At 43.0% G+C, this 15,000-nt stretch overlaps 1 protein-coding gene across 1 annotated transcript in view; it reads right to left on the bottom strand.

Moving 5' to 3' along the window:
* Positions 1 to 347: 347 nt before the first annotated feature.
* The window catches only part of LOC122254912 (xanthine dehydrogenase/oxidase), a 20,799-nt gene continuing 6,146 nt past the window's right edge, over positions 348 to 15,000 (bottom strand). The window contains exons 2-28 of the mRNA XM_043018778.2: positions 14,919 to 14,976; positions 13,757 to 13,853; positions 12,599 to 12,834; positions 12,359 to 12,493; positions 11,989 to 12,179; positions 11,701 to 11,842; positions 9,211 to 9,378; positions 8,982 to 9,058; positions 8,712 to 8,805; positions 8,412 to 8,524; positions 7,950 to 8,120; positions 7,698 to 7,825; positions 7,362 to 7,506; positions 6,794 to 7,031; positions 6,196 to 6,377; positions 5,742 to 6,094; positions 5,303 to 5,518; positions 4,888 to 5,038; positions 4,478 to 4,623; positions 4,152 to 4,329; positions 3,838 to 3,966; positions 3,417 to 3,544; positions 3,179 to 3,296; positions 2,604 to 2,778; positions 1,976 to 2,055; positions 1,136 to 1,303; positions 348 to 684 (exon numbers count right to left, since the gene is read on the bottom strand). Of these exons, the coding sequence (XP_042874712.2) occupies positions 634 to 684; positions 1,136 to 1,303; positions 1,976 to 2,055; positions 2,604 to 2,778; positions 3,179 to 3,296; positions 3,417 to 3,544; positions 3,838 to 3,966; positions 4,152 to 4,329; positions 4,478 to 4,623; positions 4,888 to 5,038; positions 5,303 to 5,518; positions 5,742 to 6,094; positions 6,196 to 6,377; positions 6,794 to 7,031; positions 7,362 to 7,506; positions 7,698 to 7,825; positions 7,950 to 8,120; positions 8,412 to 8,524; positions 8,712 to 8,805; positions 8,982 to 9,058; positions 9,211 to 9,378; positions 11,701 to 11,842; positions 11,989 to 12,179; positions 12,359 to 12,493; positions 12,599 to 12,834; positions 13,757 to 13,853; positions 14,919 to 14,976 (4,068 nt within the window). The 3' untranslated portion in view covers positions 348 to 633. The remainder of the gene's footprint in view (positions 685 to 1,135; positions 1,304 to 1,975; positions 2,056 to 2,603; positions 2,779 to 3,178; positions 3,297 to 3,416; positions 3,545 to 3,837; positions 3,967 to 4,151; positions 4,330 to 4,477; positions 4,624 to 4,887; positions 5,039 to 5,302; positions 5,519 to 5,741; positions 6,095 to 6,195; positions 6,378 to 6,793; positions 7,032 to 7,361; positions 7,507 to 7,697; positions 7,826 to 7,949; positions 8,121 to 8,411; positions 8,525 to 8,711; positions 8,806 to 8,981; positions 9,059 to 9,210; positions 9,379 to 11,700; positions 11,843 to 11,988; positions 12,180 to 12,358; positions 12,494 to 12,598; positions 12,835 to 13,756; positions 13,854 to 14,918; positions 14,977 to 15,000) is intronic.

Here is a 15,000-nt window from a genome sequence, read left to right as displayed (position 1 = left end):
AGGAATCAATGTTTAACCTTAATGAAGCTCGCTGAGAGAAGGAGCGAGAACTTTATACTTCGTCTTGCATGCTGTTTACCATACCATCTATATTTGGTTAGATGTTTTGCCATTGTCGTTTACCAAAAAAAATGTTATTACACATACTACATATGTTACTCTTTCTTTCGTTAATTTACATGAACAACTGCTGTAGATATTGTCAATGCTAACGTTCTTGATTTTTATAATAATAAGAATTATCACATAGAAATATTGATAGTTGTTATATCCAAATCATCCACGAAGGAAATGATACTGTTATGCTTATAGACGAAACAATCGTCTATTATTGAAAGGCAGGTATATTTTTTCACGTGTAATTCGAAACCAAACATATATATATACATATTGCAAATTATGCAGCGCAATGTTGATTCCAGCACGTACATCATTCCTAAGGTCTTTTCTACCCTCTTCCGTTACCAGAAACAACTGTAGTCGAGCGAAATGAGACCAGCGAATCAATAACCCTCATGATTCCTAATTCATCATTGCAATTGCCATCGACCAGATTGACCTCCCTCATCCGCACCCGTGACAAGGAACCGCCATCAATCACCTAGTACTCGTTTGAGCGAAAGAGGTCTTCGGTCACACGGTGATCGACCAGGGCTTCGAGGTGTCTGGGGCTCCTGCTGTAGTCTGGAAGAAAGGACGAGTATTAGAGGATGGTGTTGTTGGTACGCATGTATAGCCTTGTAGACATTTTCTGAATGAGGGAAGCGAGTACTTAAATCAGTGTCTATCTATGTATATGTGTTCATACACACACACACGAACGCACGCACGCACGCACACGCACGCACGCACGCACGCGCACACACACACACACACACACACACACACACACACACACACACACACACACACACACACACACACACACATATATATATATTATTATATATATATATATATATATATATATATATATATATATATATATATATATATATATATATATATATATATATTATATACATATGTGTGTGTCACGAGCCTCATATGTAAAACAAATGAAAACAAAAAGTTGCAACACCAGTGTCTCATCCAAGGACATGGCACCCCTTTTCTCCCACCGCCGCGCCCTTACCAGCTGGACGAGGGCGTCTCCGCAGGCCAACCGGATCCTCTCCGCCGTCGCTGGCGAGTCGAGGCGGAACACGGGGTCGAGGCGGCGCTCCGCCCTAGCCGACGCGACGGCTTGCTTGATGGCGAAGTACACGGAGGAGGCGAGGAACAGCGGCGGCTCGCCGATGGCCTTGGGAAATTACGGCGGGGATTAGTTCCTCTGTTCTCATTTTCCGGCGAACAATCTACATTCTGCAGGTCTAGATATTGTTGCGTCGAACTCCACCGCAAAGTGTCGGTGAAGTTGCATTTTCACAAAAGGCCCCCCCTCCCACCGGGGACAGATTAAATGTTGGCGGAAATCACTCGTTTTTTTCAGCAATGAGTGATTTCCACCAAACATGAAAGGTCAAAGTCACTCGAAATTTATCAAAAGCAACAGGTAGAGCATGTATCCCGGTCCTTTCACTGAGTAGAACGTAACCGAACTTAGCTTAGCTTAGTTTAGTCCGGGTATGGCACGTGATTAGTGATCCATGGTGCGGTTTCCAAGCAGTAATTAATTCACTACCTTATTTTCAGTTTGCGTCATACATGTATAGGCTCAAATTAAAGGTATTAAAGAGATCTACATGACAGAAAAAAAAAACTTACGATGTCAACCGTGTGAAAATGCAACTATACCAATATATCTATCAACCCAGCAGTGCTACTTACCTACAGCAACGCGGCCATATGTCTACAGTATATCTATACCATAAAAGCTATCAAAAACAAAAGAAAATTGTTCTTCTAAGTCTCTGCGAATACTTTCACAGTGAGCTTGTTGAGCATAACGTCTCGAGTGGCCGATGCGTCTCACCTTGGAGGAGAAAATGGCCCTGGGGTTCGGCGCGCCACGGAGCAGCGACACGTTGAACTCTCTCGGAATATCTTGGAATCCTGCAAAGAATGTTGATGAAGGGGGATTATGCAGGATGCATTTGGGTAGATATATCTTGATAAAGGCGGTCTTCGATTACGTGCATTTCGTGAATCATGATCAACCTATCGGGATCTGAATATTGGATAACATTATCTTGTGTGCTGAGAGATAAAAGAGGAACTATAAAGAATAATGAAACATTGCAGGGACAAGTAGCAGCGAAAAACGGAATTACAAAGAGTGTTTGGTTTGCAGATAGATGGAAAATAACGCCATACTTCATGTTCATCAACATTTACCCAAAATAATTCTCATTAATCAAAATAATCGCAGTGAAACACTTATTCAGATAACATTGCCCATAATCAATATCCCGAGTCAATTCCTTTGCAATATAAAAATGAATAAACAAAACCATATTCTTCTCTGTATGGTTTGTAAAATACTTCCATTTTGTATCACATGTATCAAATGTATTTTTACATTCCCTCTTCAGCATCATATACAATTTGTCATCAACAGACACCTATTTCAACAGACACTTATTTTTTCACGTCCTACTCACCTGGTATCTTGTACGCCCCCGGGCCCCGAGTGAGCAGGCTGCCCTCGGGGGAGAACCGCAGCTCCTCCAGGGTGAAGAGACCGAGGCCCTGCGTGAAGCCCCCCTCCACCTGGCCGATGTCGAGGGCGGGGTTCAGGGAGTCGCCGACGTCCATCACGATGTCTGTGCGGAGGACCTGAGGGCGGAGAGGGACGGGGGGGGGGGGTTATTTCTTGTTTCCTCTCTTTGTTGGTTTGGGTTTACTTGCTCTATCTTTGTTTCTCGTGTTGTTTCTGTCTCCATCTCTATCTCCTTCTCCCTCTTCTTATCCCCTCTTCCTGCTCTGTCTCACCCTCTATCTCAACCTCATCCTCATTCTCTCACTATTCCTCTCTTTTACCCTCACACTCATCCTCGCCTTCACCCTATCTCCCTCCTTCTCTCCCTCCCTTTCCCCTCTAGTCTCCCTCTAGTCTCCCTCTCCCTCCTCTCTCCCTCTCTCTCTCTCTCTCTCTCTCTCTCTCTCTCTCTCTCTCTCTCTCTCTCTCTCTCTCTCTCTCTCTCTCTCTCTCTCTCTCTCTCTCTCTCTCTCTCACCGAGTGATCTCCTGTCAGGCAATCCAACTCCACCTCTGTCACAGCAGCGCCATAGCTGAAGTAAAGAAACGGACATCCCTCATTCGTCTCAAAGTCGTATCCAGTTATGTGAGGAGTTCTGCAATTAAAAAGCGCATTGATATTTCTATCCAAGTACGTAAATATATGGCTATCAGTGGCATAAATTTCGCAGTGGATAGGCATATAGTCCCAGAGTTATTTTTTATGTTTGACCTACTTGTGAAAACCTGTAGCCGAGAGAGACACTCGATCGAAGTAGGCCGCTGTAATCCAGTCTTTCCATTGGCCTTTTGGGTTGCTCGCGATGTAAGGTTCCAGGCGATTCATTATTTTAGTGCATGCATTCTGTGTGCATGTGTGTACAATTTTATAACGTTACAAAGCTTGGGGATTGGATACACCAGGTCGTGTTTATATATATTATATTAGTTATCATTCTTCATGTATTTTTGATTGTGAGAAGTTTTACTAATACATATTCCTACATTTTCCATGTACCTATGTATATTTTTTTATATAACTGAAATTCAAATCAATACCATATATCCATACACATCGCACATAGCAGTTACTCTCTTTATTGTATATCTAATTACCATAAATAATCCTCATTGGAACGAGGATTACGATTAACTCACCAGGACCGCCATGCCATTGAGGTCGGAGGAGAACGAGGCTGCCGTGGACGTGGTGTTGGGGACCTTGTCTGTGCTCGTCTCGCTGATGTGGATCGTCGAGGCAGGGATCTTGAGTACTCTTGAAGCTACCTGCCGACGGGAAAGGTGTACGCTTGTGTGTGTGTATGTATTTTATATTACCAACATTGCGCAACCTGGGAACGCGAGAGGTATTCGCTAGTGTATACATATATCAAATAACGAACATTACTATTTCCATCGATAGGCTGCCAAAGCGAATGAAAATATAGTGTCTCCCTTCGACTGGCGCGCACCTGGATCATCTTAGTATGGAGTCCCTGGCCCATCTCCGTGCCCCCGTGGGTCAGCAGGACGGAGCCGTCCGTGTAGACGTGCACGAGGGCGCCTGCCTGGTTCAGGAACTGCACCGAGAAGGCGATCCCGAACTTCGTGGGAAGGAGGTAAATGCCGCGTTTCCGGTACCTGTTCCCTCTGAAGGAATGCCAAATTTTAATACTAAACGAAAATAGATGTTCTTTTCTGCTAATCTGAAAAAAATGTATTTCTTGGTGCTAATCTTTCGATCCTTGTTGCTCATCGTACTTGTTTGAGAAAAGCGAACGAATTCACGAGCTTATACTTATTAAAGCGCTCGACGGCTTCTTTGCGGGCGCAGTAATCAGCCTGAACTATGACCTCGTCCCAACAGCGCCCGATTGTGCACCTCTCCATAGGCTGGTCGAAGTGAGTCACGTCTCCCGAGTCGATCATGTTCTTCTTCCGCAACTACGAACAGGTGGAGAACGTTAGAGAGAGAGAGAGAGAGAGAGAGAGAGAGAGAGAGAGAGAGAGAGAGAGAGAGAGAGAGAGAGAGAGAGAGAGAGAGAGAGAGAGAGAGAGAGAGAGAGAGAGAGAGAGAGAGAGAGAGAGAGGGAGAGAGAATGAGAAGGAGGGAGAGAGAATGAGAAAGAGAGAGAGAAAGAGAAAGAAAAAAGAGAAAGAAAGACAGAAAGAGAAACCGAGAGAAATAAAGATGATATTAGGCAGTACCTCATCATGGCCCATCCCGAGGAAGTCTGCCACCCTGGACACCATATCCTCAGTGAACATCATCCCCTGTGGGCCTCCGAACCCCCGAAAGGCGGTGTTAGAAGGCAAGTTGGTCTTGCAGGCGTACCCCGTGACGCATCTGTTTTTGCACCTGTTTGCGGTGAGCGTTAGTGGGATTTTTTTTATCAATAAGGCATATGATCAGATTGAATCATACTGTGATTTAACGAAGTGTGAAGCCATAAGTAGGAATATATCATTCAATTTGCTATTCTGGACTGTGCACAATTTTAAAAGGTCGCCTGACCATACAGTTCAGATTTTTTTACAATTTGAATTCTGTAATTCATCCAATATAGCGGCAATCATTAGAAAAAGTCTTATTTAATGAGATGTCTCACTGTATATAACATACCTATAAACGTTATCCATTGAGAGCATTGCCTTTTGCACAACATCTATGGACTGATTAGCTGAACAACCGGCGTTTGCGTAGAACTCCATCTTCATTGCCGTGAAAATACCCTCTTCGGTGAACCCAATCTTCCACCGTCCCAGGAAGGGATGGCGAGTCCCCGTGATGAGCATGTCCTCGTCGCGGTCCAGCATTATGCGAACGGGTCGGTTCAGTCTGTGTTTTGTTATGAGCATTTTTTTAACAGTTATAGGAGACTTATAAAGTGATTTGCCTAATTTATGGAAGCAAATACATCATTACATTAATTATATATTCAGTGTCTTTTTCCTCTGTTCCAACAGTTTAATTTGCAAATGTTCTCGCGCGTAAACCTAGTTAGTAAATAGCAGAAAAAAAAACAGTTTCGCACTGAAAGGAAAACATAACATTGGCCTACATGGAAGCAGCAACACTGATGGGCACAGACACGCTGTTATTTCGCGTTTCTTTCCCCCCGAAACCTCCACCCAATCTCTTCACGCGACAAGTCACCATGTTGCAAGGCACTCCCAAGGCCCTCGCCACCAGCTGTTGCGTCAACGTCGGATTCTGGGTCGACGAAAAGATGTCCATCCCGCCATCTTCGCATCTGGGGACGGCGAGGTGGGCGTTGGTCTCCAGGTAGAAGTGCTCTTGTCCTCCCACATGCATCTCGCCCTCAAGGATATGGGGGGACGACTTGAAGCCCTCCTCGACGTCCCCCTGGTGTATAGTCCAGGGACCCCACCAAGACTCCTCTCTGATGGCGTCCTATAAGGTTGATATGAGAGTATTCATGGCGGGAAAAGAGGGGAAAAAAGGCAAGTATTACCATGTACTCGACGACTACGGCTGCATGATATTTTCCTCACCTGGATGGTTATTACGAGGGGTTTGACATCCTCATACTCTATCCTAACTAATTTCGCTGCTCTCTGCGCGGTGGCCTGGTCTCTGGCCACCACGAGGCCAACCACCTGGCCGACGCAGGTCACTGTGTCCGAGACAAACACCTCCTCGTCCAGCTGTATGCAGCCGGTTTTGTTTCTGTCAGCTGTTGAGGAAATGACATTTATGAAAAGGAATTTCGATAATTATTCTCTCTCTCTCTCTCTCTCTCTCTCTCTCTCTCTCTCTCTCTCTCTCTCTCTCTCTCTCTCTCTCTCTCTCTCTCTCTCTCTACCTCTTTCAATCTCTCTCTCTCTCTCTCTACCTCTTTCAATCTCTCTCTCTCTCTCTCTACCTCTTTCAATCTCTCTCTACCTCTCTCAATCCCCCTCTCCCCCTCTCTCCCTCTCCCCTTCTCTCCCTCTCTCCCTCTCTCTTTCAATCTCTCTCTACCTCTCTCAATCCCCCTCTCCCCCTCTCTCCCTCTCTCCCTCTCTTCCTCTCTTCCTCTCTCCCTCTCTCCCTCTCTCCCTCTCTCCCTCTCTCCCTCCTCTCCACCCCCACTTTCGCAACCGTCCTCACCAGGCAGGTCCTCCGCAAAGAAAATTCTCTCGACTCCTTCCAGCGTCCGCGCGTCGGAGGCGTCGATGGCGAGGATCCTGGCGTGCGCCCTCGAGGAGAGGACCATCGCGGCGTAGAGCTCGTTCCGGAAGCGCGGCATGTCGTCCACGTAGACGGCCTCTCCCGTCGCCTGCTTGAAGGCCGAGGCGTGGGTCAGGGGCCGGCCGATGGGGTCGCCTGCCCTCTGGCCGGGGGGGACCTGGGGGACGGGGGAAGAGGGATCTCGAGGGAATGTGCAATGTTTGTTTTTCTTGAAATAACTTCTACTCTATCCGTGGCTACTGACTCTCACTGAGGTATCATAAACGTCTGTTTTTTTTTTTTTTTTTTTTTTTTTTTTTTTTTTTTTTTTTTTTGTGTGTGTGTGTGTGTGTGTGTGTGTGTGTGTGTGTGTGTGTGTGTGTGTGTGTGTGTGTGTGTGTGTGTGTGTGTGTGTGTGTGTGTGTGTGTGTGTGTGTGTGTGTGTGTGTGTGTGTGTGTGTGTGTGTGTGTGTGTGTGTGTGTGTGTGTGTGTGTGTGTGTGACTCACGGTCTGGAAGAGTTGAGTGCTCCTCGGTATGACGTAGCGATGCCCCTGCGTCGCCGTCTGCTCCTCCTCCGTGAGCGGAGCGACGAGGGAGGGGAGCTGCTCACTCAGGCGTCCTCGGATACTGAGGTAGAACTTGAAGAAAAAGCTGAGGACAAGAGACTCCCAATTACATTATGCAATTACCACGCGTGACACTACTTCTACGTTTGTTAAAACACTGGTAGTCCTTCCCGGATTTTGTTTGTCTATTATTCGGACATCACCCCACCAACTCAAACGACAGACGGATGCCTATTTCACTAACTGCGCTCAGCGTGAGTGTTTCCTCTGACCGACCTGATAGCGAGAGTGCGGCGGTACTCGACCATGCCCCCGGGGGCAGATGCCGAGAGCTGGAGATCCTGCAGGAGCAACGATGTCCCAGTTTCCAGGAGAGACGAATCCCAAGAACGTCCTTCGAGTTCCTGAAAAAATAAGTATACATGTAAAATATAATTAAGTATGCAAAGCCACGCTGGCACATAGTTTTCGATATATATATCAATTTCGCATCTATGACGTCAGTCTGACTCTTGTGAGGCTCACGACCTTCATAGTCGACGCCGCCAAGAGGGTGGTGGGACCCATCCCGCCGAAGGACAAGTCCAGGCGCGCCACGGCGGTCGTCTGGGGCCGGAACCGAACTCTCATCCCGGCGTTGACGATGGCGATGTCGTCGTCGCGCCGCCGGGACTGCTTGTAGCCCAGGAAGTACTCGTTCTGAGGGAGGGGACGGGAGAGCGCTCGTTGGAGACACGAAATCACACACACACACACACACATATATGTGCCTGTGTGTGTGTGTGTGTGTGTGTGTGTGTGTGTGTGTGTGTGTGTGTGTGTGTGTGTGTGTGTGTGTGTGTTTCTGTCTTTCTGTCTTTCTGTCTGTCTGTCTGTCTGCCTTTCTATGTACATCATTTAATTATGTAGTTATTACTATCGTTGTTAACTAACTAATTTGAATTTATTCCTTGAAGATAATGAATGCTGTTTATCAGAGCAAAGAATCACCTGGTGGCTGTAGGGGATGTGGATCCTCACAAGAACCTCCTGAGGCCGGAGGCTGTTTTGCCGGTAACCCGTGAAGAACTGCTGGTCCATCACAATCTCGCGCTCACCGAATTCTGTAGGATCTGATTCTTAGAAGGTGTATGGTGTATATGTTTCTGTTATGATTAGCTGAGGACAGTTGCAAACCAATACTGTCTATTAATAAATTAGATATGAGTATGCCTTAAAAGTGTTCAACAACTGTAGTATAATGATGTACGCTTGCCATGTTTTCGCAATCAAGATTATGTAAGGAAGCACCTGCACTGTGGACCGTCAGTCTGGCTCTCGCTGCCGCCAGGAGAGGGTTGAGGTCGCTGATGGGAGATGACGTCATGATGTTGCCGCCTATGGCCTGTAGGGAAGGGCGAGGATTAAGTCAGTGACATAATATATATATATATATATATATATATATATATATATATATATATATATATATATATATATATAAAACAGATTATATGGCATTAATTACACCGACAAAATATCACAATTACACAAAATCACTTAGCATAACATGATTCTCACCGCCACGTTTCGTATCTGTTTACCGCCGAACCAGTGTAGCATTTCCAAGATGGCGGTGAATATTCTAGTCCGGTATTCTGGTGATATCAGAGCATTAATAGTAATGATATCAGTAATGACTTATACATACCTACCCAACCGTTCTACTAATGGCTATCTTGCAACACCATTAAACACACAAAAAAATACGCAGGGAATGAATTAAAAACTAACGACTTCCATTCCTTACCTGGCTGTGTGTTGACCTGTTCCCGCAGCGTGTCTTCGACGGCGGAAAGGGTCACAGACGCACCGAAGGTCACGCCGTCTTTCGTCAGCGTCACCTCCGTCAGTTCCGTCACGTTGGTTGGGTTAATGAGGACCGGGTAAGTCTGGTTCTTGAACTTTACTTCGATACCTTGTCAGATGAGGAGCTCGACTTAACAATATATATTTCGTGGAGTTTACACATACGATAAAGAATCTCTCTCTCTCTCTCTCTCTCTCTCTCTCTCTCTCTCTCTCTCTATATATATATATATATATATATATATATATATATATATATATCATATTACATATATATACATATAACATCTATATATATACATATATATATATCCACACATATACATATATATATATATATATATATATATATATATATATATATATATATATATATATATATATATATATATATATATATATAATGTATATACATATATATATACATATAATATATACATATATATACATATATATGTACACATATGTATATATATATATATATACGTATATATATGTATATATATATATACATATATATATGTTCACAAAAATCATCACAGCCCGTACCACCGATACATTAGATTCAAAACAACCCAGGGAACAGGCAGGGTTCCGCAGTGGATTCTCAACTACAGACCATATCCACACACTAGCTCAAATAAGGGAGAAAACAAACGAATATAGGAAGCCCCTATGTATGGCATTCGTAGATTATGAAAAGGCATTCGACTCGGTACAGATATCTGCAGTACTGGATGCAATTCGTAAACAAGGAGTAGAGGAAATATACTGCAGATTATTAGAGGATATATATATTGATGGTACAGCGACCGTCAAAATCCACGCAGAAACCAATAAAATACCAATAAAGAAGGGTGTTAGGCAGGGTGACACCATCTCACCGAAGCTGTTTACAGCCTGCTTAGAGGAAGTATTTAAGAAGTTAGATTGGAAAGAGAGAGGGATTAAAATAGGGAATGAGCACTTAAGCAATCTAAGATTTGCAGATGACATTGTTCTTTTCGGTGAGTCAGCAGATGAACTACAACAATTAATAAGCGATTTAAATAAGGAAAGTCTGAAGATTGGCCTTAAAATGAACATGAAAAAGACTAAAGTCATGTTCAACAGTCGAACCCCAGTTAAGCAAATACAAATACAGGGCGAGGTACTAGAAGCAGTGAACGAGTATGTATACCTAGGGCAACTCATTCAGTCGAGTACATCCTGCGAAGCCGAGATAAAACGGCGAATCAGGCTAGGTTGGAGTGTCTTCGGTAAACATAGTAATATATTACGAAGTAGTCTGCCACTATGTCTAAAGAGAAAGATTTTTGACCAATGCGTCCTCCCCGTCATGACATATGGATCAGAGACATGGACTACGACCAAGGCACTCGAGAGGAAATTAGTAAGCGCCCAAAGAGGAATGGAAAGGCTTATGCTAGGAGTTAGCTTAAGAGAAAAAAAGCGACCACATGACACAGCACAAAAAAGTAGAGAATATAGCCTCACAACCATCAAAAAGAGAAAGTGGGTCAGTGGGTGGGACCATATATCGGGAGACAGGACAACAGGTGGACAAAGTAAACAACAGAATGGGTAATACACGACACAAAGAGACCCAGGGCAAGACCAATGACTAGATGGCGGGATGAAATAGCAAAATTCGCAGGAGTATAGTGGAATCAGAGGACACAAGACCGGAATGACTGGAAAAGATTGAGAGAGGCCTACGTCCTGCAGTGGATTGATACAGGCTGATGATGATGATGATGATATATATATATATATATATATATATATGTATATATATATATATATATATATATATATATATTTACATATATATGTGTGTGTGTGTTTATATGTTTATGTATATGTATGTATATATATATATATATATATATATATATATATATATATATATATATATATATATATTACATAATATGTATATATATATATATATATATATATATATATATTATATATATATATATATATATATATATATATATATTCTATACATATAGATATATGTATATATATATATATATATATATATATATATATATATATATAATATATATACATATGTGTGTGTGTGTGTGTGTGTGTGTGTATACATATATATCTGTATATGTATATATATATATATATATATATATATATATATATATATATATATATATATTAATAGACAGAGCGAGAGAGACAGAGACAGAGAGAAAGAGAGATAGAGAGAAAGGGAGAAAGGGAGAAAGAGAGAAAGAGAGAGAGAGAGAAAGAAAGAGAGAGAGAGAGAGAGAGAGAGAGAGAGAGAGAGAGAGAGAGAGAGAGAGAGAGAGAGAGAGAGAGAGAGAGAGAGAGAGGAACGGACACACAAAGGTTATACCAATCCAAACATATTAAGCATCTTCAAATAAATAAATCTAAATTTTCTAACCGATTTCCGTATTTCCGACAAGAATCCGAGCTTCGGGGTTCTCGGCTTTGAGAGAGAGCAGCTTGGAGAGGGAGGGGGGTCTGTAGTACGACACTCGAGGTCCTCGGAACACTAGGCCTTGACTCTGCCATTCGGGCCGGGTCTGTGTGAGGAAGAATCTTCTAAATTCGAGCAGTGTTTTCTTCCCGTTAGACTAGAAGTCTAGATAATTGTCTTATTCAAAAAAGAAAAGATGACATTATGAATGGACAAGTTATTAACGTAAATAACCCTATGAAGTCTTTTTACCTTGAGTTCTGGTGGAAAGATAATCTCTTGGCTTGCGTCATAAGGTTGGAAATCTTTGGTGTCATAGAGTACGTGTGATATGTCGTCTGTGATTCCATTCACATCTTTGGCGTCCCCATTCACCTCGCCGTTCATGTTCATCACTCCATTCACAGGGCCGTTTTCGGAACTAAGCGACGGTCCATTCACGTCTTATGAAATTGCAATAGAAAGAGATGAGAAATGAGGAAGAGCTGGGGTAGGATAAGGGAAAGGAGCCTGGGAACTGTCCTGGATTAAGATGAAACTTAAACTGCAACAAGTACAAACAAATTCTTATCAGGCATTCTGCAGGGTTCGTATGACCAGTTGTTAACCCCTCCGTGCAAACCTTTTATATCACATTCCTTGGCCCTCATTCTGCAGCAGTCCCTCCGGCCACAGCTGCCTCCTGTAGCTGCGTCGGTGGTGAAGCTCCTGAAGCCTTCCAAGATGGGCCTGTACCCGGTGCATCGACACAAATTCCCTGAAGAGCAAACGTAAGAACATCAACAAAAACGGCTCATCGGTGAGAATCGTATTACCACAATAACGCAACCGAGAGAGGGGAAGAAATGCCCAAGCGCCTCACCGGTGAAGTACTCGTCGACGTCTGCCATGGACGGCTTGGGGTTGTTCCTGAGGAGAGTATACATGGACATGACGATGCCGGGCGTGCAGAAGCCGCACTGCGAGCCGTGGGCGCGGGCGATCCGCTCCTGTACCGCGTGGAGGCGCGTCTTCGTGGACCCGATGCCCTCCACCGTCGTCACCGCCAGCCCGTGCATCGACGCCACGGGAGCCAGACAGGCGTTGACAGAGTAATGGCTGGAAGATCGAGTCGGCTATCATGATGTTAACGTATGTTCATTGTCAATCCATTGTTACAGATAAACTCTAAGCTTCATCTACAGAATAATACATCTGCAATGACCCAATTTCCATGTACACAAAAAGGAAAAAACAAGATTTAAACTGCATAACGGTGTGATACTATGGGGCGTCGCAGGTCTATGAGGTGGAAGGAATCAAACTAGATAGTATTTTGATAGCATTTGTATAGTAAGGGGATTTTGTTTATCTCTACTGTAATTATGTGACAACTATATGTCAAATGCAGTGAAGAGGCATAATGGGAAAGAGAAGTGTTTTGAGAAGACCTTTGTCTGATTGTGAAATCACCGCTTGGCTGATAAGGGGCTAATGGTCAGACTGTCCGAATTTGTAATGGCAAAAGAAGGTATTAGATATACATAATGTGAGAGGGTATGGTGTGGCACAAACGTGTCAGTTATGATGCGCCAGAAATTAAATTCTAGCAAATACTCCGGACACCAACATTAATAGGGTTTTCCGGTAATCTTTATGACAGTATTGTGTAATGAACTGAAAACTTGATAGTATAATAAGCTACCAGTCTTAAATAGGTATTTGTTAGGTTCATAGTTACAGTGAACGTGTAAAAATAGACGGCATAGGGTCTGCACATAAGCTTTATAAAAGCTCAGTCTACACGAGAGGGTAATATGAGAATGACTGCAATGTACTTAAGTAGTAACCAAGCATCTCCAAAGCGGTAAATGATGAACCTGCAACCTGTTTCATAGGTACCCAGGACAGACTGCCACAGACGCGCGTGTAGAATAATTCAACCATTCTGTTCTCACCAAAATTAGGTAATGCGCCTCGAGGACTCTCTAGTCGATTTCAGTATGCAATGAAAAATACACTCCATTTTTATACAACTTACATAACTTTGCCTTGTGCTTGATCATATCTGGACAGCATGACAGTGCAAGCGCCGCATCCTCCTTCGCCACAGCCCAACTTGGTCCCACAAAGTCGCACTGTGGAGCGCTAAGGAAAATGTTGCAATGAAACAGGCTCTCTTCCCCTCTCTAATTCTTATTCTTCATCCTCTCTATCTCTATCTCTATCTCTATCTTTATCTCTCTGTATCTGTCTCTGTCTCTCTCTCTCTCTGTCTCTCTCTCTCTGTCTCTCTTTTTGTCTGTCTCTCTCTCTGTCTCTCTTTCTGTCTGTCTGTCTGTCTCTGTCTCTCTCTCTCTCTCTCTCTCTCTCTCTCTCTCTCTCTCTCTCTCTCTCTCTCTCTCTCTCTCTCTCTCTCTCTCTGGGAACTTTATCTTAATCATATAAAAAAATCAAATCCCTACAGAAACAAGAATCACGGTTATACAAACTCTTGCTCTGAGCATCATTATTTATTGCTTAAATGTTTGGAGCTCTTTTAACAAAACCCTAATACAGAGAACACAAACACTACAAAACTTTGCTGCAAGAGTTGCATTAGGTAATTTTAGTAAGTTCGATCACATCACCCCACATATTATTCAACTAAAATGGTTAAAAATTCAAGCAAAATGCAGCTATGATATTCATAAAATAATTCATGGGAAATATCCACAATGGATCCTGCCCTTACAAACTATAGGGAACACATCAGGTGTTCGAACACGACAAGTAAATTCTCTTTATGTCAAGATATCTAACACAGAAAGAGGGACACGACAAATGCTAATACGTGGAACCCTGACCTGGAACCTAATAATGTTAAAGACATCACTAACCTCAATAAATTCAAAACAAAATTAAAAGAACATTTTCTAAATTGTCAGTTGTGACTAATGTATTGTATACTAATTTTTTGCAACAAATTATATATGTATTAAGAATAACCATTGTAATTTATGGAATAAAGTTTTTGAATTTGAATTTGAACTCTCTCTCTCTCTCTACTTCTCTCTCTCTCTCTCTACTTCTCTCTCTCTCTCTCTCTCTCTCTCTCTCTCTCTCTCTCTCTCTCTCTCTCTCTCTCTCTCTCTCTCTCTCCCTATCTCTATCTCTATCTATCTTTCTCTCTCTCTCTCAAAGATGACTTTTCTTAAGGATACACTTTTGGCGAAGATAAGTCAGCAGAGTCACTTCCGGATCCACATCTGGGTCCTCCAACTGCCAAAGAGAAACTAAAATAAA

This window comes from Penaeus japonicus, unplaced genomic scaffold (assembly GCF_977035675.1).
Source record: "Penaeus japonicus unplaced genomic scaffold, GWHDUDI00000001_assembly GWHDUDI00000029, whole genome shotgun sequence".
In the NCBI taxonomy this organism is placed as follows: Eukaryota; Metazoa; Arthropoda; class Malacostraca; order Decapoda; family Penaeidae; genus Penaeus; species Penaeus japonicus.
The sequence above is the reverse complement of the archived record's forward strand: the minus strand, read 5'-3'. Positions and strand labels throughout refer to the sequence as shown.